At 39.2% G+C, this 20,730-nt stretch overlaps 1 protein-coding gene across 3 annotated transcripts; it reads right to left on the bottom strand.

Annotated features, from left to right (window-relative positions):
• Positions 1 to 532: 532 nt before the first annotated feature.
• Positions 533 to 20,338, bottom strand: AADAT (aminoadipate aminotransferase). Of its 3 annotated transcripts, XM_051790193.1 has the most exons (15): positions 20,195 to 20,209; positions 19,031 to 19,099; positions 18,395 to 18,477; positions 17,186 to 17,354; positions 16,107 to 16,239; positions 15,362 to 15,436; positions 13,837 to 14,046; positions 13,234 to 13,299; positions 11,999 to 12,081; positions 9,432 to 9,528; positions 8,544 to 8,605; positions 6,066 to 6,130; positions 4,564 to 4,670; positions 3,358 to 3,459; positions 533 to 2,559 (listed from the first exon to the last, which is right to left on the bottom strand). In XM_051790193.1, exons 3-15 carry the CDS (start codon positions 18,435 to 18,437, stop codon positions 2,509 to 2,511), a joined length of 1,263 nt encoding a protein of 420 aa, XP_051646153.1. In that variant the 5' UTR covers positions 18,438 to 18,477; positions 19,031 to 19,099; positions 20,195 to 20,209; the 3' UTR covers positions 533 to 2,508. The 3 variants fall into 3 exon arrangements, with proteins under 3 accessions (XP_051646153.1, XP_051646150.1, XP_051646152.1); XM_051790190.1 differs by lacking the exon at positions 18,395 to 18,477 and having other exon boundaries at positions 20,195 to 20,338; XM_051790192.1 differs by lacking the exons at positions 18,395 to 18,477; positions 20,195 to 20,209 and adding an exon at positions 20,050 to 20,112.
• Between the last annotated feature and the right edge of the window lie 392 nt (positions 20,339 to 20,730).

Genomic DNA, 20,730 nt, shown 5'->3' with positions numbered 1-20,730 from the left:
TCTGTTTCATCCATCCAAGAGCAAGAAATCTCTCTCATTCATAGCTGGGTTTAAGCCATCTGATGCAAGTGACACCATTTACCTTTGGGGAAGACAGGATACAGAGCAGTGAAAGGGCTTGGTGCAGTAAGCACACCCCCTGATGTCCCAGTAATGGGCGGTTGTGGAAGAGGCTGCAGCAGTGCTGTAGAGCTGCCTGACATGGGCAGCTTCCCGCAGGCTGGGTCTCCAGACTTATTTCTGAGTTGTCATTTAGCTGCCTCTTGCTTGTACCTACACTTTGGTTACACGGGATTTTCATGCTTTTGGCAGACAAAAAACACGTAGAAATTCTGGGTGAATAGCCACTGTACATGACCCAAACAATTCTGCTGTACAAGGGACATAAATCTCAACCCATGCTACGCACATCATGCACAAGTGTTGTTCCACACACTGAGACTCACACAACACTTCTGCTTTGTGAATTTTACAGATGCATCAAGGGGGAACAGTTTTTCCATAGGTTTATGGAATTATTAATGGTAACAACTTCAACATAATTCCATTTATTATGCATAAAACACATTTAAAAATTCTAAGTTCACACAGGTCAATGATCTGAAGGAAAATATCCCCCTTACTTTCAAACAAGAGCCCTTCAGCACAGCTGCGATTAGTGAATAATTGAGGAAAAAAAGATTTTTATGGGGAATTCACTAGAAGAGAGAACGTATGTGTGTATATAAACAGACAGTTTTTATGTTGAACTGTGAGCATGTAGAGAATTATTTCATCTAACTGAATGTCAGTCCCTGAGCATCAGTGGTGGTGTCTAAGAATTTGTAGAGTTATTGTTGAAAACAGTTGGTTTAGTTTTGGGGCATTGTCCCCTAAATTATGAATGCAAGTTCCATTTTAAGCTTCATCCTTTAAAAATTGTTTCTGTATGGAACCTTGTATTTTAAAATCTTGTAACCTACAGATCCACAGTACTTTCAGTCCTGCTGTTGCAATCTGGATTGTGATCCACTGGGGCAAATATGTAAAAGAACTCCACTGAGCTGTACTGGTGCATGCCCTAATCCATCTTGTTTTCTTTATTATTCAATAACAGTTTTGAACGGCCCACTCCAGGCTGTGTGTTACACAGGAACAGAACAGTTGCAGTGTTCGAACTGTAATAATTCTGAATGAAAAATGCAAAGGATACATTTTCATTCTTCTAACATTGCTCCCAGGAATACCATGCTGTACGTCACTTTTCTCATAGTGATTATGGAAGCTATTGTGTAACCCTGCAAAGCTCAGATGTTACATGGGAGAAGAATAACGGTCTTGCTGACTCGTTTCATGAATGAATATCCCAGAAATACATTAACAAATCTGACTACAGCTAGAAGATTCCCTATAGCTGAACAGAATTTGGAGAATACCTTCAAAATGATATTTTCTTTTTATTTTCAACTTATATTAAATCAGATCTGGATTGATATAACAAGTGAATATACTGTGAAAGGTTCTGGAAAAAATTAACATGAAGGTATTTCTGTTCCTTGATTTACATAGAACTTCAAACTTTCTCTGTATTTGGTTAATAATGAACTTAAAATACTTTCTTGCAGTTTCATCCAAAAAATCAAGCATTAACAGAGGTAAAACACCATTGGCCTGTCCCAGGATTTTGGGTCATGTTTATTGTATGCTGGAATTTCTATGCCCCCTGTTCAGTTACTTATGCTCTCTGTTTAGAAACACATCTGACTGATTAACCAAGAACTGTTCTATTAGCACATCTACATGCCTTTGCAAATAAGAGATTTTCTAACACAGGTACAGAGTAATTATTCACAGACTGAGGTAAAAGCCAGCAATCAGAAAACCTTTTACAAAATAGAGAATGAGCTGCAAAGCCCATGCAAACTGCAAGGGACCTCAGGCCATACAGTTTTATTTGTAATCATAGCCTAATTTTGCTGGATCAGTTTCTTTTTTTTTAACATCATTATATCAGTTTTATCTGTCAAAACTTTAGTAAAATTAAATACTGATTCTCAAATCCTCAAAACCAGATGCCATACAGTAGGACAAGAAGGAAAGTGATACACAAACAATTCCAATGAAAGATGTTGGAGGAATGTATCAGTTGAGATTAAGTAACAGTGGCTAAGACCACCTCAAGTGCAACTTCCTAAGTAACTGATTTCTCTGTTTCCCAACCCAAATGGAAAATAAAAGTTAGAACAAAAATTTATTCAAAGCTAACAAAACCATAGATTTGACAGGAAATAGAACAATTTGGGTTTTAGTATTTTAAATTTTTCTGAATTGTAATATATTTAGTAATTAATTGCCCTGTCAAAATAAATTAGGCAAATTGTTTTTCACTTCCATTTTTTGTCTTTTTTTTTAGCTGAAAATATCTAAGGAAACATTTACTGTATTGTGCTTGCTTATAAAGTGTTCTGATGAAATCTAAATGTTAGTAAATATTTCTGGAGATGATTTTAATTGCTGCAAGAGCTCTATTTAGCTTTTTGACAAAGATTCTTTTATAAGGTCAGCCAGTCTCTTGAAGGCCTGCAATGACAAAAATGTGTTTCACATTTATATTTAGCATTACATAAACAGACAACACATCAAACCTGTTAAACTACTAAAACTGCCCTAACCACACGCAAACAATAAAAAGGCAATAGAAGTGCTTATCTTTACAAAACTTCACAACTGAATGAAATTATAACTACAAATATTGAACTGTTTCAAGCATCTGAATCAAAGGAGTATTAAATCTGCACAAACAGATGTCTCCTATCTTTCTTTCCACTGATTTTACAGATAGAGCCAATAACATAAAAAATGCTCCTAAAACACATACAAGAGTAATTATTGAGAAATAAAATAAAACATATATGTAAATTGTATGAAAGAAAAACAATATTCTTTCTTACAAAAGATTGACAACACCCACATAAAAGAAAACAGATAATTCAGTCTTAGAATCTAAGGACAGTCTGGAAAATAAAAGATACGCGATGCCTACTAATGCTTAAGGAAACAGCAGAACTTACTCTGACTTCAGTAAAGCATTTATAAATAATGTCTGGGACATTTAAGTGTGAGACTCTGCATGTATGAGATACACAGAGAAATTTTAAGTGGTCCTAAAAATTTGGTAGCTTTCATGTCATCTGGATGAGTATCTTGCTTAAGAAACAGCTAATACTGCTTCAGAAGTACTGCTTAATCACCTAAGGACTAAAAACCTACAGTAACATTCAAGAAAACATATAAGAAGTATGTAAAAATAAGGGAGCATTATTGTGTGAGAAACTGTCTTGCTAAGAATGTAAAAAAAAAATAATAAATCTCACTTACCAGATCCATCTGAGTAGGAGAAGACAGAGAGAAGGAGGCTCTGACATAAGAACTCGGCTCAGAACTATTGATATTAAATGCTCCTCCAGGAACCAGTAATACCTAAGAAAAATTCATTAGCCACACAGTTATTACCACGTCTGCATTTTTAAAAAAACACTATATTAAATTAAATTTGAGAAGGCTCAGTGCTTAAACACTCATATCAGATCATGGCATAATATATTTCTTCTCTTCAAAATGAGGAGACAGTGATCAGACTTTTCACAACAAAATCAAAGGGTCTTGGGTTTTGGTTACCTAGGCTGGTGGGTTACTGGGTCAGACATATCATCACAATGTTTAGAAGCACCAGTGAGGTAGGGGGTAGTTTACTCAGTACACAGTGCTTATAAATTGTAGAAATAAAACCATAATTAATTTCTCTTATTAAAACGTTTTAGTAAACAGCCATCATAGATGTAGCTACGTATATACGGGCAACAAAGACGGCGAAGGGCCTTGAGGGGAAGCCATATGACGAGTGGCTGAGGTCACTTGGTCTGTTCAGCCTGGAGAAGAGGAGACTGAGGGGAGCCCTCACTGCAGTTACAGCTTCTTGTGAGGGGAAGAGGAAGGGCAGGCACTGATCTCTTCTCTGTGGTGACCAGTGAAAGGACCCAAGGGAATGGCCTGAAGTTGTGTCAGGGGAGGTTTAAGTTGGATATTAGGAAAAGGGTCTTCACCCAGAAGGTGGCTGGGTACTGGAACAGGCTCCCCAAGGAAGTGGTCACAGCACCAAGCCTCACAGAGATTAAGAAGCATTTGGACAATATTCTCAGGCACATGGTGTGACTCTTGGGGATGGTCGTGTGCAGGGCCAAGAGTTGGACTCAATGATCCTTGTGGGACTCTTCCAACTCAGAATATTCTATGATTCTGTCATTAATATTATATATATATCTGTTGTATACAGGACATATTGTACTAAATGTTATAACAGTTTAAATTTAAGTAAATGGATTAAATATCAACATCTGAAAACAGACATGAATGGATTTTGTTAATAAGTAACTATGCCACAATGCCTGACTTGCAGACTCAATAATGATGCATGACAAGTTCTCCTGCTTTTTTATGTGTACATATATGTGTGGATAGACATAGATATTTTATCTTTCCCACTTTTCATTTTAAGATCATAAGCCATTAAATCATAGGTCATACTTCTTTCTGCAAAGCTTTTTCCATTATCAGCTGCTGTGTATCAGAAATACCCTTAATTTTGATCCATAAGAACATGCCAGCAGCAGGAGGGTACCATTCAGCCAAGCCTGGAGAGAGAAAGAGAGAGAGAGAGAGAAAATGGAATCAAGGAAGAAACTTATGCCCCAACTTTAACAGATACATAGTTTCAGTGATATTGTGGATTTTTTGTTCCAATGAACTGAAAGGGAATGCAGGCCACCAAGCCAGGCTGCCACTTTCCAAATTTAAAGTACTCATACCTGTAAGGGCCTACTGCACTTGTGCTGGTAACCTCAATACGTTTTGTGAAAGTGTTTCCTCTGAATTATAGATATCCCAAACATTAGCAAACTATATTTGTTGATTACTTTCAGATCAAGTAAACAATCTAAAATAATTTTTCTGTTGCAGTTTCTCTTAATATGGCACAAAAGTGTTTTAAGTTGCAATTAATATTGATTTTGTCCCAAAGAAAAGGAGAGCCTAGGAGTTACAAGGAGATGGGAGGCTTAGAAAGGATTATCTGCAGACTTACTGTATACCTTTCGTTTACTTAGAATGCTTTATATGGTTTTGGACATATTTTTAAAGAACTATTTATTTGACTTAACATCTTCTTCTCCAGTTCTTCCTCAATGTATTTTACCATTACATATCTACAAAATAAAGGTCTGTCTTCTATAATATTACAGCTTCTTTTACTAGAAAACATGAAGACCCTGCAGTCTTTTACAAGAGTGTATTCTCACAATATACTTTACAGCATCCTGTGCTATTACCCAAGTTTTGGAACTTGGGGAATTGAGACAAAGGGGGCCTATGTAGGCCAACAACCCATGGTTGTTCAGAGCAATATAGAAAAATATATAAATCACCTGGAATTAGCAGGAGTAGATACATTAATGACTGTGTGGTGCCCAAGAACCCATGTCCCATGGAAGTACCACCTAGGGTAGGTGGGCAGTTCTTAAGCAGTTATTGCTGATTCCACTTAGACTGACTAAAGGCAGTGAGTGACTAACTAGGACTGCATTGTTGTTGATTAAATTCTTTCTGTGCTCTATGGTTAACCACAAAAGGGAACACCTGCAATTGACTGACGTTAAATATCATCACTGCTGCTATAGTGATTGTTTGTATCTTCTTTTAAATTAAGGTCACTATTTCAGCGATTTTTTAAAGACAGAGATTTTAAATAGAAAAAGTATAAGAACATAATGAAGTGAAATACATGCTCTTTTAAAAACTGCTTTACACTGTAATGTGGTGAGCTTTTTCCCCATCTCCTTGTTGCACTAGAAAAGCATAAAAACAACAGCAATAAATAATTTGTCCTAAGCTTAATATTTAATGTTGTTGATTTGCTTATAGTGCTTATCTGTCACTTCAGTCAAGAGATGAACTTAAGTGATTTTTCTTGAGCACAAAGATGATATATAGTTGGAAAAAAATTTAAGGAATTATCTCTGTTGCACTCTGACCTTTTAGCCACTTGTCAGCAGCAACGAGCATTGCATCCCGCTGGGTCCTGTAGAAATCCACCACTCTGAAAGCAAATTATCAATTGAAAGTCAGAACACATGGTGTTTCAGAGTCCATTTGTTTCCAAAGGCAAAACCAAAACTTTTCTACTTGAACAACCTAAGTGCACATTTAATAGAAATATAAGCATATCTTAGATGGGCACAACACAGTATACTGTGTATATACAACTTTGTATATGTATCAGAGAAGTCTTCAATGCTACAGCACACCTCCAACAAAGAACTGATCAACCAGACAGAAGCAGCCCTATGTGGCTGCTTCTTAAACTTTACATATATATCATGGAAAGGTGTTATATATTATACTATTCTGTCTGTTATAACAGTAGATACAAGTCCTGCTAGCAATATTTACTGCACAAAACACAGATATTGAACAAAATTAAGGACTTAAACATATGCATAAGCACAGTCTCTGTGTCTGTGCATTTGTGTTGAATTTGTGTAACAGGTACCCGTGGAAATGGCATTTGACAAGGTAAAAAGCAAATCATATGATAAACGTGCCATAATTATTTGACAACTTTCCCATTTCTAAACTTTTGAACCTATTTGACAGCTTCCCCTATTCTAGACCTTTGAACCTATGTCCTTTACACTTTAAGTACAACTTTCAAGTAATTCAATCATTTACTGGAGAAAATGACCTTAACCCAAATTTCAACATGGATAAGTCATGTGCAGTGGCTTTTGTTGATATAAAATAATGCAGCTGTGCAATGGAAGACACAAGAGAAATGCCTGATATGGAGTTCATAAATCAGATGCAAATGTGTTCCCATCTCTGAAAACATCCTTAGTAATTTGCATAATTCCACATTTGTATTTTTAAATAAAATACAAATTTTATTTTCATAATTTTACATATTTTTTTTAGATAAAATACAAATTTTTCTCTGAACCAATAGCTTTGATTTCTGGCTGTATTTTATTACACCTGAAAGACAAACTCCAACACCAATAGCTTTGGAACTCAACTATACCTATTGCTACATTATGTATGAAATGGTAAATCCCACTTGTGCAGTTTTTACCAAAATTGCAAATTCCATTGCAAGCTTTGTACCTTTGTGTTACAATTTTACTTCCATGTTGGAATGAAATGATAAGAATTAGTAAGACAATGCTACCCCAAAAATGTAGCTGCTCCATACAACAGGCCAGCTCCTACTCAAAAGCATGATCTAACAACTTAACTTTGTACTAATGAAATCACCTGGAGGAGACTCCAGTCAGCTGTCAGGCCTCATCAATATCACCTGACAACTGCCTTTAAAAGGTTTAAAGCATTGCAGCTACCTTACTGCAATCCTATTTTCCTTAGTTCAAGAGGAAGAACTTCAAGCCTTCTGGCCTGAGAAAGGCTGCCTTTTGGCCCACAAGAAGGTAAGTGCAGAGATGTATTTGGGATTTATTTTTTTTTAGAACTGCTGCAAGTTGAGCTAAAGTGTGATTTAAGTTTCTCTGTGAAACTTATCTTTATGTTCCTAATTCTTAAAACAAGGCAATGCTAGGGCTGGCGTGCCAGCTTTTGGTTTTGGTGTTTTTTTTTTTTTTTAAGTACTGGTGTTTACAGTATGAACATCAGGCAGGTGCTCAGAGGACAGAAGTGGCTGTTACAGTGATATATAAGAACTTTCTGCATGCTTTGGTCACATTCCTGTTACAGGCCTTTACAGAGTATAGCACACTCCCACTGAAGTAGGAAGGTTGGGGCTCTAATGATATCTAAGTACAGCATCTAAAATGAGGTACTGATATTCAAAAGAAACTATGCTCCTTCTGCAAAATAAATGAAAAAGGTGTATCAGTCAGTATTTAGGAAATGCCTTACTAAGTTAAACTGTAGTCCAGCGCTCTGTCTCCAAGAGTGGTGAAAAAGGCAATGTTTGGTGTGTGTAGATGAACTTCATTGCTCTCTAGAGGTTTTTCAATCAGTATCCACAATCATGAGATCAAGGATGTTAGAAGGTGAATCCCTGCTGCTGTAGTGAGGCAAGAGCTCCCTTTATAGAAGCTGATTCTTTCTAAGTAAATTCTGTGCTCAGTGATCTTAGCATTTGCTTTAGACCCTATCACTTTAGCAGGGATGAAAACTTTATTCATTGACTTGAAGCTTCCAGGATCCTCTCAAGTTCTCTTCAGATGGGAGCTGCATAATGCTTGTGCCAGTGGACTGGCAGATCATTTGTTTGCCTGTAGTGGGAGGAGACATGCCCTGACCTGCATGTCTGCAACTTCATACTGAGTTCCTTCAGGCTCTAGTGTGAACTTGACAGTCTTGGTGACCTGCCTTATCTATTTGGCCTAATACTGATATATGTCCTTTGACTTGTTTACTGCAAAGAATGTTTGATGTAGGTAACAAGTAGCAGAATAACAGATTATGGGACTCAGCATATGACATGACCCTACCTGTCAACATGCTCCAAGAAACCCTTTTGTCCCCACTGATGAAGCAGCTGTGATATCATAATCTAAAGAAATAAAACACATCATCAATACCATGTTTTAAACAGAACTCTTCCAAATAATCAAAAAATATGTAGCCAGATGCACTATTCAAAATTCCTCAGGCATGAAATTGCATGCATTGTCTCTTGGAGCCCTTTATAGACAGAGGTGCCAACAGCAACAGGCCATTACAGTATCCAAGGATCATGGTAGCATTTGGAGGTTGGGGTGGGAGGAGGGAAAAATGGATGGAAAGCTAATTATGGTATTCAGGGAGAAAGAGGAAGGCAATGTATATTGCTTTACCTTCCTGTCCATATCAGCCTCTTCACTTTAATAGTGCCTCTGTGATGAACTAATAGAGCTGGAAGATGGAAGCCATATTTAGTTGTGTTCAATGTCTCCTTTCCTTATCACTAACCATAAAGGGGCTGTAGTTGGCAGCCTGCTTTGTAATGTCTTTTGGGCTGCCAGTATTGTTCTAATTGTAAAGCAGAATGAAAAAAAAAAAATGAGTGCTTCTTCCAAGGTATGCTTTACATTGAGGTTTTCCAAATGAACCTACTGGGAAGAGATATAAAGTATTTCAAATCTCGGTTCTTGCAATCTGAGGGTTAAGGGATATTAGCTGTGCTATCCATGCACTGAGACAACCTTCTGCCTCTGGTTCTAAGTTCTATGGTGGTCTCTCTTCCTTTAGCAGAATTGACAATGAATGTGCATAAAGAAAACTGCAAAAGTGCAGAGCAACTGTGAAAGTGCAAAGGTATTTGCTAATGGAATGTATACTTATAACTTGGAATGTACTGTCTTTTCTAAATACAATGCAGATGGCAGTTTGGTACTTGCCTGTGTGAAAGTGCTGGTGTGCATTGTTGAAACCTGAATATGTAGAACAACTCTGTCAATAAGAGGCTTGGGACCTGTCAGAAAACCTATTCTTAACCTAGAAAACAAAATAGAAAAAAGTTACTACAGAAATGCAATGTGCTAATACTTTGTGTGAGTTTGCCATGGTTTGAAAGCCTCCAAAAATCCAATTTCCAAGCTCTCCCACAATTTGCCTCAACGTGAAAGAGTTTTCAGACAGGCACAACTCAGCATGGGGAATTATATTACAATTTATTACTAATAGAATAAAAACTACAGAAACTAAAAAGCAAGTAAATACACAATATTAATACAATTCCTACCACCCCTGAGGGCCCTCACACATCAGTTCAGAAGAAAAACCTTCAGGGCAATAGCTAAAGTCTCTCTCACTGGAGTATCGGGGAAGGTGTCTTTTGCACTCCCACCAGCTCCTTGGCCTCTGCTAAGGTCTCCATCTGGAGTGCAAGGGAACACTTGCTGTACCAGGTCTTCATCACAAGTTACAGGGAGTCAGCTTTTGAGTCCTTTTCCCCTGGTTTGTGAAGGTTCCTCCCAGGAAGTAAGATTCAGGGACTTCTCCACTTTGAGTCCACTCTTCCTCCCCGGGTTGCAGGGTTTCTGGGTTTTTGCTCAGTCTTTTATACCCCAAATAGTTTCACCAAAGTCCTTATCCAGAAAAAGCCTGCTTGGTTTGACTTCTCTCTGTTTCAGCTGCAGCATCAGCTTGACTTGCCACATAGCAAGGGGGGCATCCCCCGCTTTCCTCGTCCTTCGGTTTCGGCTGCCCTCGTTCAAACCTAACATAGGGCACCTCCGAGCCCCTCGGCCTGTCTCTCTGTTTTTATTTCAGTCTCAGCTTAGGGTTGCCTCCTCCCCTGCCATGGGGGGGAGGAAAGGTGGCAGTGAGACTGCTTCAGTCTCTCTCCCCTCCCTGGAATTCTTCCAGCTCTGCATGATCACAGCTGCTTCTTCAGCTCTGGGCCACCCCTCAACCCATCTCTGGTTCGGCTCCAATGCTGTGCCTGTCTGCCAAGGGGAGCTGGCTCTAACCCCCTGGTTGGCCTCTCAAGTCCATGCCACCGCCTCTCCTGGGCAGTGGGGGGGGGGAAAAACCCCCTAGCCTTTGGCTACAGGCACCCGGTCCAGTTATAATACTGTTCTGGGCTCCCTCACAGCCTGGCCGGGGGGGAAAAGAGGGCCTGGCCCCCTGCAAGGCACCCGCAGGCCTCTCTCCTCTGCCTCACCTCATGGTTTCCATTCTCTCTCTCTCTGCCAACAACTTCCTCCCAGCTGTTGTAATATGCTTATTTCACAGGGGTGAAAAACAGCTCTGACTGGCCCCTCATCAGAAACTCACCTGGGACCAACCACTTCCAGCCCCCCCCCGGGGGAGGGCAGGTCAAACTATGACAGAGTTGTATGTAGGAAAACATGTAACCATTTCGTTGATAGTGTAAGGATCTCTTATGCATTTCTCTGTATCTTAATACTGCCCTAAGCCCCAGGCTTATGCAATTTAGAAGCTGAGTGTCAAAGTTATGAAATAATAACAAATAACGGGCTTTAATGCTTACAGTGGATTCTTAAATATGAGTCTTCTGGACATATTCTGTGTTTGTAAGCTTTCCTCTGCAACCATAAAGATTACATAAACCACAGGGAAGAGGTTCTCACACAATGAAAAATCATGAATGCTCAGGCTTTATGACAACAGATGAGAAGTGGCAAATGGCTTTACTCTTTCACTCCCTTTCAGTACTGCAGAAGAAATGGAATTTAGATTGATAAACTTGATTGTTATTTACGCTTCAATTCTTACTACCCATCTTTACAGATTGGCTGAAATTTTTCTTTGAGGAGAAATAGAACCAGTAAACTCATATGTGTCTTTGGTAAAGATAAAATTGCATCATGCCATTTTATAGTGTCACTTCTGGAAGTGTAATCACACTTAGCATCATGTTGTCTCCTTACATTCTCAAGGATGAGGTTATAAACAAAAGAAAGTTAAAAATCAAGTATTTCAACTAGCGTGAAATGGAAAACAGCCAGCTTAGTTTTTTCAGGCAGGTGGAAACAACCTGAAAGAACTGTAGGGCTAGATATAAGTATAACCCTATGAACAGCTTGTGAAGAATGATGCCATCGTTTCTTTTTCCTATTACAAGTTCAGTGAGTCTACAGGAATGGTAAGAGATAGAAAGAGAAATGGAAAAAGAAGAGAGAAAAGCTTCTAGGAGTTCCAGGAACATAGCTAGAATACAGCATCTGTCTTTCTGCCTACATGGTGTCTGCAAGAATGGGTTGCCTGGGGACAGGGGCTTAAGTATTAGTATCAGAAGAGAAACAGAACCTGGAGTTAAATGACTGCCAAGAGATGACATGAAAAGTGAGCAGACTGTGAAAAGCCGTGGATTTAGAAGTTCATTCCACAAGTGGATAGTTATTAGATGAAAAACCACTATGACATGTCTGATAATCTTGTATAAAGACTTGTGCCTTAACTGAATAGGCAATGCTAAGCAGTCTGCAGTTGGCCTTACCCAGATGAGAGAATTTTAGAGAAAGAGTCGGTCCTGATAACTCGGCCATCCACATCCATTGAGAGGAAAGTTGGAGCCCATGGCTTGGAATAAAAATAAAAAATAAAATTCAAGGTGCTAGTAAGGACTAAGATGGAATTATTTTCCTTACCATGAAGACACAGTTCATTTCTAAAAGAAATATTTTGATAATAAATATTTTACAGATGTGTCTTCTAAGGAAAATATTACAGTTACTTGCTGACAAGTGATTGTTTAGGCTAGCTGTCTGAGATGTGATTTCAATATTCTATGAAAGTCTTCAAGAAATCAGCCTTGTTATTTTTTGATGCTTACTTAGCCCACTGTTCATCATACAAGTGCTCAGTTCAAGTTTTGGTATGATGCCATAAGAAGGAGTGAGAAATAATGATTTTTCTGCCAAGATTTCTTTGTGGAGTAAACAGGTACTGTGACTTCTAAAATGGAGTCCTGTAGCTTTTTGCTTTGCTTTATTAAAAAATGAAATCAGAAGATGTGACCAAAGTGAAATGATCTGAGTTCAGCATACTTTTTACTTATCAAGAATTCTGCTTTTACACCTTCTCCCCTACACTTTCTAACAAAGCTACCCAATAGTATTCAATACTATTCAGTGAAACTATTTTATTGCCTCCTCCCATAAAAATGTGTTTCAAAATAGAAAATACTGAACTTTAGCTTCTATCCATGTTTTACTGCTTTATAAGACCAATTTTCATTTCAGATGTTAGGTACTTTTTCAGACTGTGCAACTGTAGATTCACATGTGAAATCTGGGGAAAATTTACATGAAGAAGGGAAGCTACCTATCCAGTACCACTTTCTGTGGTACCTGGGAGAACTCTCTTGGGCTTTCCAAAAGGCAAAGGGGGTACAGTAGATGGGGAGTTGGAAGTCTTCTGCTGAATGAAAGAAGAGACTGGTCTGAAAGGACCACTAAGAGGCTGCAATTTTCAAGTGCTGCTTCAGTGACACACTTGCTTTTTTTCTGACTTCTGAAGGAAATTCTATCCTGTATGAGGCTTGAGGAATTTGAACTGCTGATTAACAGAACATAAAATGTCACAAAGGGGACAATGACTGAAAGGGGAAATGACTGTGAGGCCTACAACTACCTTGGTAGGACATGAAGAAGGAGCATCCATGGCTCAAACCTTAGTTCTCTCCTGGACCAGAAAATAAGGTGTTACTAAGGATTATGGAAGACAAATTACCTTTTCAAACTGAAGAAAGTAGTAAGGGTCATCTTCTATTATGAGGAAATCATATTTTCTTGCAAGCTACAGAAACAAATAAAAAAGTAAAGATCTGTTATAAGATAAAGACACTGTAAATTCATTCTGGTTTTGGTTTGTTTTTTTGTTCTTTTTTTTTTTCTTACCAGGACCATATTATGCTCCTATTGATTGGTCATTCATTATATACAAGGCCCCATCATGAGAAGCTTTCAAGTGCCCATTTTAGGCACGAAGCAATTATAAGAGTAAACACAGTATCCGTAGTACAAGGACCCGTATATGTAACTGGAGCTCTGTTCCATGTAGCAAACTGCACAGGCAGCTTGCAGTAAATCAGATTAGAAGCCCACAGCAAAAAGGTACCAGCCATCAATGGGCTACTATTGAAAAACAATTTATCTAATGCGTAGTCCACCTTTGGAGAGTTGTCATGAAAGAGATTCTGCTAGAAACAAGTTCTAGGAGGAATGTCTAGTGGACCAATAATGGGCCCAAATACCACATGAGTATCCTCAACTGAAACGAGACTGACATTTATTTATTTCTACCTACAAGGTTCACAAGGCCCCAGCTACATACCTGGTAAATCTCCTTCTTGCGCTCTGTGCTCAGAGAGTTGCCGGTTGGGTTGCACCCATTTGGAATAGTGTACAAGAATTTGGGAAGGTGATGGCTATGATTTTTTACATCTTCTGAGCTCCAAGTAGACAGAATTTCTTTTAAAGCTTCTGGAATAATGCCATGTTGGTCACTAGGAACATTAATTATATTACAACCCAAGGGTCTCAGCTGTTGATAGAAGGAACAAAACTGTCACAATCATGTAATTCAAAGGTCTTCCTTTTGTCATTGGTGTTGTAAAATATCATCAATACAAAGACTGTCTTTCTGATTTTAGAGCTACCTCAAACTCCATTTGCTCATGAGTCAAAAGCAAGTTTGCCTGAATTTGCTATAAAGCTTGTCAAACTTTCCACATTACTCTTTATTTGCCCTATTAAGCAAACTGAGAAGAAATGGGTAACTCCTATGTTCAATTGCAGCTTTTTTCTAGAAATCACATGTGGTTTTGCAAGCAGAAAGGGATTTTGTGAATTTGAACTGTGTTCTCTTGGGATTCCTCATGTTCTCACTGCAGACAGTTAAGTTCATAGTATCTTCGCTTCCTACTGACAATTTACACTCTACTTCAGTGGAAGTGCCAGACCTATAAGCTATTCTTCACTGACAAAGGGCAAACAATATGTTCTCAATAGATATATTCAGCAATACAAAGGAGAATGAAATGATGCTACTGCAATGACATGTTGACAACAGTACGAAAAAATATAGGTAAAATACCAATGAAGAAGCTTGCTGTCTATCCTCTGTGGAATTTCAATTTGTACCATGTAGTGCTCTGCATTTTTAAGTAAAAATGCAAGCTGCTGCATTGTTAAAATACATTTCTAAAAAAGTACAGCTGATTAAGCAACATATTTAAATTTAGCACAGCAAACAATAACAGAATTTCTTTTAATGCAAGGGGAGACTACACTGAAATTGTGGTGTATTATTTATTCTAAGCCTTCTTACAGCTTTTAAACGTTTTGAGCTGACACTTAATTTTATACTGATTAAGTTACTTGTCAGAAGGAAACTGTGTTACTTTTGTATAGTTCTGACTAATTCACTTCTTCATACTCATATATGGATGTTTCAGGCCTATTCCAATCTTACACTATTTATAGTTATGGTATAATCTGATGATGAAATACTTCAGGTGACTGTGCTAACATGTTAAAACACCCAGTTGTTACAAATTTGCTCCAATTCAACAAGGTCCTGATGTCATTTCTTTCCAACCCAATCAAATGTGACCTTAGCCCTTGAATGAACTGGGATTTGGAAGAGGAATTTGGAATAGTTTTTATAGAACTTCCAGTAGAAAACCCTCTATGAATTAATATTTATAAATATTTAGAGTTGAACTCTAAAATCTTGATTCTTAGATACGTTTTTATGGTAAATGCAAACAATCTGTATAAGACTGCAGATCAGGTAGTAAATTGCTGTTTAGTTCAAATGTAACATTTACAGTGTTTTGTAGCTAATGAATACTTACAGCTGCTAGTGTCCCAGGGTATGTGGGTGCATCCAAAAGGATGTTGTCTCCAGGATTAATGAGCATTTCGAACACCTGTAAAAGAAAAGTCTATTTTAAAAATATTGCTACATTCTTGTACATGTGCTTATACTTCTGACTACTTAGTGGGACTAAAAATCTTGATTAGATATTAGTAATTCTCTAACCATTTAATTATCCTGTCTGTGAGAAAAGCAATGAACAGATGAGAAATCTGCTTTACAGCCAAATTAAGCTAGGTAATCAACTAGAGAATACCGATTTGACACGGAAAGACAGTGCTCTGAAGCACTGTTTCTATTGTATAAGTTACAGAAAGGATCAAATAAACAGTGAGAGTGGACTTTAAAGGGTAATTATTTCATGAAGTTAAAAAAACCCTGGAAGTAAAAAGAAGAAACTTATTTAGAACAGAATTAAGGTAAAGCAAATAATGCATGTGCGTGCTTATTATTGCACCACTTGAATAACATGGAATGTTACATATTTTCTGACAGGCTCTTTGGTTACTGGAACATTCATGGGGTCTCAACAGACTTGAATGCCACACCAATTTTGTTTCAGTTCCGTTATCTTGTATTGATAATACTGTCAGGCATTCATTTAACAAAGTATCCTGCATATAGTTATAGAGTGGCACTTAATGCTGATACAAATGAACTGACGTGGGAATAAACATCTCTCTGAATGAAATACTTTCAATATATGAAGCTTTTGGTCTTACTTTACACAAGCCTTCCTGGCTGCCGGTTGTGACACACACTTCCATTTGTCCTTGCTCAGGACTGTAATTGGCTGTGGGGGGATCATGTAGGCTCCGCTGGAAATCTTTTAGCCAAGACAACAGCTCTGGAATCCTGAAACATGAATAAGAAGGTGCATCTAACATCTTATACAAGCCAAAGCTACGCTGCTTCTCTAAATCACTGCCAAATCTAGCACACAGTCCCGAGTCTGCCACACAGATACACTTAGATGTGATTTTTATGACTGCTTTATCAAATTATGCAAATGAGATGGGCATCTGTGGTCCATACACCAAATTATCATACTGAAGTCTAGGCAGAAATTATTTGCCAAGGATGAAACAGGGTGGAGGCTGAACAGTATCCACTCCTAGAAGTGATCATTCTGTATTCAAATTTAGTAATGTGACAAAGCTCTCAATGCTGCAGATTAAAAGGATTTCTGAAACAGATTTTTTTAAAAAAGTCTTAAAACCCGTAGGATGTTCACAAATGGTTGGGTTCATTTAAATATTAAGAAAAGTCTTAACTGATTAATGTCCTGTGTGACTCTGTAGGTACCTAAGTATTTTTTTCAAACCTGTCCCAAGCCTGACTTAGTGCTGAGTGCTGGGGAGTTCATGTGAGCACTAAGTAATGTAGCAATATGCAATTTTTTTACCAAAGTTTTGTACCAAAAATGACACAACTACAAATACCTCCACTTCACTACCACAAGTTTACTGACTTTAATATTTGGTGCCAAATGAAAAGAACATAAATATTCCAGAATGTGGAAACTACATATTGTAATGCAGTATCTTTTAATTAATATCTGATTTGGCAGTCTGGATTCTCAAATAATAACAGCCAGGAAATGCTCTGGCTTGCGAATTACTAGAATTAGGGTTTTAGAGTAAGGTAAATTGAAAGATGCCTGTTTTTTGAAAGAACCTGTTTTTGGAAAAAAGGGGTTTAAGAACAGGTTTTAAAAACACAGGTGAATTAATGCAATAACAAATGATATTATGATCCTTTGATTCTGGCATCTTGAAGTGCAAGTAGCTGTGACAGATACCCTGCTGAGGCTGAGTACTGAAGAGCTCTCTTCATCAGATCTTCCCCAATCTCAATAGGAGTTCCATGTCCAATGTCAACAATTGCCCTCTTAAATGGAAAAAGGTTAGGATTTGGTGCCCCTCCAGCCAGAGAGATGAGAGATGGAGGAGATTTCTGCATCAATTCAGCTAGATTAAAAGGAAAATACCGTGGTTACAATTTGATTATTGCAACGCTGATCCTACCCTTTAGTCAATATATAATAATAGTCCAGAGGAATTTGTTCCATATTTCACTTTTTTAACTATCTTGAATTAAAAAGGACAATTCTTCTTAAACTCGTCTTTCTGTTTGGATTAAAAAGGTGTTTGGGGAGGCAGGGAGGGAGATACTGGCAGGACAGACTAAGAGAAAAAATTATCTGAAGTTAAAACCACTATATTTTAAAACAATCTGGACTATTCTATTATTAAAACTTCTGTGACTGATCTTCTGAGCTTCGAGAATTTAAAATCTTAATGATCTTCTGTTTAGACTGATTTGAAATGACTGATTTGAAATGACTGACTTTGTTTTTTGTTCAGTTTCACTTCAGCTGACATGGCAGTAGTGCAGCTATGCTGACATGATTATAGCTTTTCTATAGGGGAGTGGAAACACTTCTGTCAGCCTTGTTTTAGTGGCAGAGGCCACTAAATAATGCCACTGTATAAATAATTAACCATGAAGAAAATCTTAACTCTTGCTTTAAAGTCAGAGTTTCACAATCACTCAGATCCAATCTATGCAGTGCAGACTGGACTTTAATCCAGCAAGGGCACTTGACTACATTAAATCTAAGAGCTCACAAGATGGCATTCATGCTGGCTTGACAGTTTTACATCGGACATGAGAGGAGAGATGACACCAGATCTGGCTTAAAGCCTCCTGTTCTCAAATTTATTTTCCACTACTTATTAGCAAACTAGAACATGGGGAATTAATTCTTATCAGTTAGTACAACAATATGGGTTATGCCTGTAACATTTGGTCTGGTAAAGAGAGATTTACTTTGTCATCAAAACTACAGTCTGAATGTGTCTTTCTGCAGGAACTGTGCTACTTATAATTTGCGCTATGATGTGTATCAATGTATCACTTGAAAAAGAGACTATCTAGAGTGAATTACTTGACTTAGTTGTACCTATATGAAGCATTTTAAGCAGTACAACAAATGCCAGCCCCTTACCAAGAGAGGAAATTGACCCCTGAAGGCTTAACTGCTGATGCATGTCTCATGCTCCAGTTCTGGCAGGTCTCCATAGGTTTCAACTGAGTAAACAAGTAGGCAGTTAACCTTTTCTATCTGTCACACAGAAGACTGTAATGTGGTAGCCTCAAGATAGTGTAATATGGAAAAGGAAATTGTAGTAATACTGAGAGAAAGATAGTCGTGAGGAATTTATGGACATAAACAGGATACATGAAAGCTAGGTGGAAAGAAATACGCTGGGACTGAATTTCAAGTCATTAGGAGTTGCTTGTTTCTGGACAACTAGTGTAAACTCAGTAGCAAATTGTGGCCAAAGCCCTGGTTCAGAGACAGTAGCAGAGATTTTTCAGACACTTGTTGAAATGATAATACCAATTCATCTCTCTGGATGGGTTTCTGAAATGGTTCAAGGCTATTCACTTTGTCAAGTTGAGACAACAAACAGGTATAAAGAAAAACAAAGTCAAAGCAGTAATCTGGCCTTGCTTGTCTGCTTACAGCATGGTTTTCTTTTAAGCCTTTTGAAGTCTTTAAGCCATGATACCCCAGCAAAGACCAGTATGTAGAATGATACTCTTTCTGAGAAACTGGAAAGAATGGACATGTACTCACTCAGGACTCTTATCGGAGATGCTTTTCTTGCTGCACTCACAGCAGTCATGAACCGAGAATAATTCATAGCTATATGGAAAGAGTAATTAGATGGACATGAAGCTAGAAAAGTGAATAGGAACTGCAGTGTGCCTTTGGTATGTGTGTTTCCCATAAGTAATGCTTCCAATTCCTCATCTCCATAGATGTGCGCCATTATAAACTAAATGTGGACGTAATCAGGTTAGAATTAGCGCTGGAATCAATTGAAGGAAAAGGTTTCAACTTCATACTCTCAGCTTTTGTCACAGCCTCCCAATGACAACTGTGCAGAGAGATTAGGTCAGAAATATGCTCCTGTTTTGATAAACACAAATAGCAGTATAGCTTTGACCTGAGGAATTTGTTGGTATGCCAGTGAACAGCAAAAAAACACCCTCCCCCTCCCTTTACTGCCAGCTGTGGAGTTTTAAAGACAGATGACAAATTTGAAGATTTGACGGATCTTAAACAACCATCAGCTCTTCTTTTATTTAATGAGGATCCAGCTTTACTTAGCTGTATTAAGCATTGCATTTGAAATGCTTTTACAATTGCAAGCCATCGTTATAAGTCACAACATTTGTCAAGTTAGAGGTTTTTTTTTTTTTTTTTTTAGACAGGTTCATTCAGAATATCTTTCAAATGTATCTGATGAGTGTTTCCCCCCCTTTACGCTGGTGCCCACAGAGATTCAGTGGATAGTGAACTAAAGTCCAGCGGGAACTCTAAAGGCCTGGAAAGGCCACGGGAAAACATCTCCGAAGGGAACGGAAGCACAGGAATGAAATGGACAGGCAAACAGCAACCACAGCAACACGCATGTGCTGGCACTTACTAGAAGTGATCTACCGAGCAAGGCCGCTTTAAAAAAAACAAACACCTAATGCTTTCAAAAAATATGTCAACTTCGCTCACCCCCTAGCCCGTCCCCCCCGCAGAGGCGCGGTGCTGATTGTACACACGGGCTGGCTCCGGCTGTGTTTTAAGGGATAACTAACCTCGGTAACCCCGAGGTGGTTGCCGAGACACTCCGGATACCCAAGTGCTGCCCAGCCCCTCCCCGGAGCGAGGATGGAGCCCCCAGGGCCACCCCGAGCTCAGACCCGCTGTCCCGAGGGGACGGTGGCGGCCGCAGGCACCTACCGGCGGGAGGGCGCGGAGCGGCCGGGCCGTGAGCGGCGGCGGCCCCGCGGTGGCAATGTGCGGGCCCGCCCGGGCGGTCGCTGGGCCGGCCCCGGGGCGGGGAGCGGGACTGGGCCCCGTCCGGCGCAGCCGCCCGAGCGCCGCAGGCGGAGCGGGGCCCGCGGGCGGTGCGGCCGCAGGAGCGGCTCGGCGGCGAGTGGCGGACCGGGTCCGAACGCCGATGCCCTGTGGATCCGTGCGAAAGCCGTAAAACACGCGGCTCCCCCGCCGGTTCCTTCTGCGCAGTGCCCGTGAAGCGAGGGCTGGAGCCCGGTGGTGCAGGGAGAGGCGGGTGCCGAGCTTTGGCACCGCCGCGGAGTGCCGCCAGGGCCGGGCACCAGCGCCGGGGCGAAGCAGGGGCTGGCCATGGGGGAAAGGAGAATCACGGAATGGTTTGGGTTGGAAGGGACCTTAACGATCTCTTTCCAACCCCCCTGCCGTGGGCAGGGACACCTTCCACTAGACCAGGTTGCTTAGAGTCCCATCCAACCTTGTTT

The sequence above is a fragment of the Manacus candei genome, unplaced genomic scaffold (assembly GCF_025592945.1).
Source record: "Manacus candei isolate 608988 ecotype Guabito, Panama unplaced genomic scaffold, ASM2559294v1 h1tg000028l, whole genome shotgun sequence".
Classification (NCBI taxonomy): Eukaryota; Metazoa; Chordata; class Aves; order Passeriformes; family Pipridae; genus Manacus; species Manacus candei.
The sequence above is the reverse complement of the archived record's forward strand: the minus strand, read 5'-3'. Positions and strand labels throughout refer to the sequence as shown.

What these genes read in the sequence shown, in the direction of transcription:
- AADAT (XM_051790190.1), bottom strand. Translation starts at nt 19,097, where the DNA reads ATGAATTATTCTCGGTTCATGACTGCTGTGAGTGCAGCAAGAAAAGCA. An exon ending in ACACCAGCACTTTCACACAG is followed by an intron (nt 8,606 to 9,431) that starts GCAAGTACCAAA and finishes TTATTTCTTTAG; the next exon opens with ATTATGATATCACAGCTGCT. An exon ending in TTCTTGGAGCATGTTGACAG is followed by an intron (nt 6,131 to 8,543) that starts GTAGGGTCATGT and finishes ATTTGCTTTCAG; the next exon opens with AGTGGTGGATTTCTACAGGA.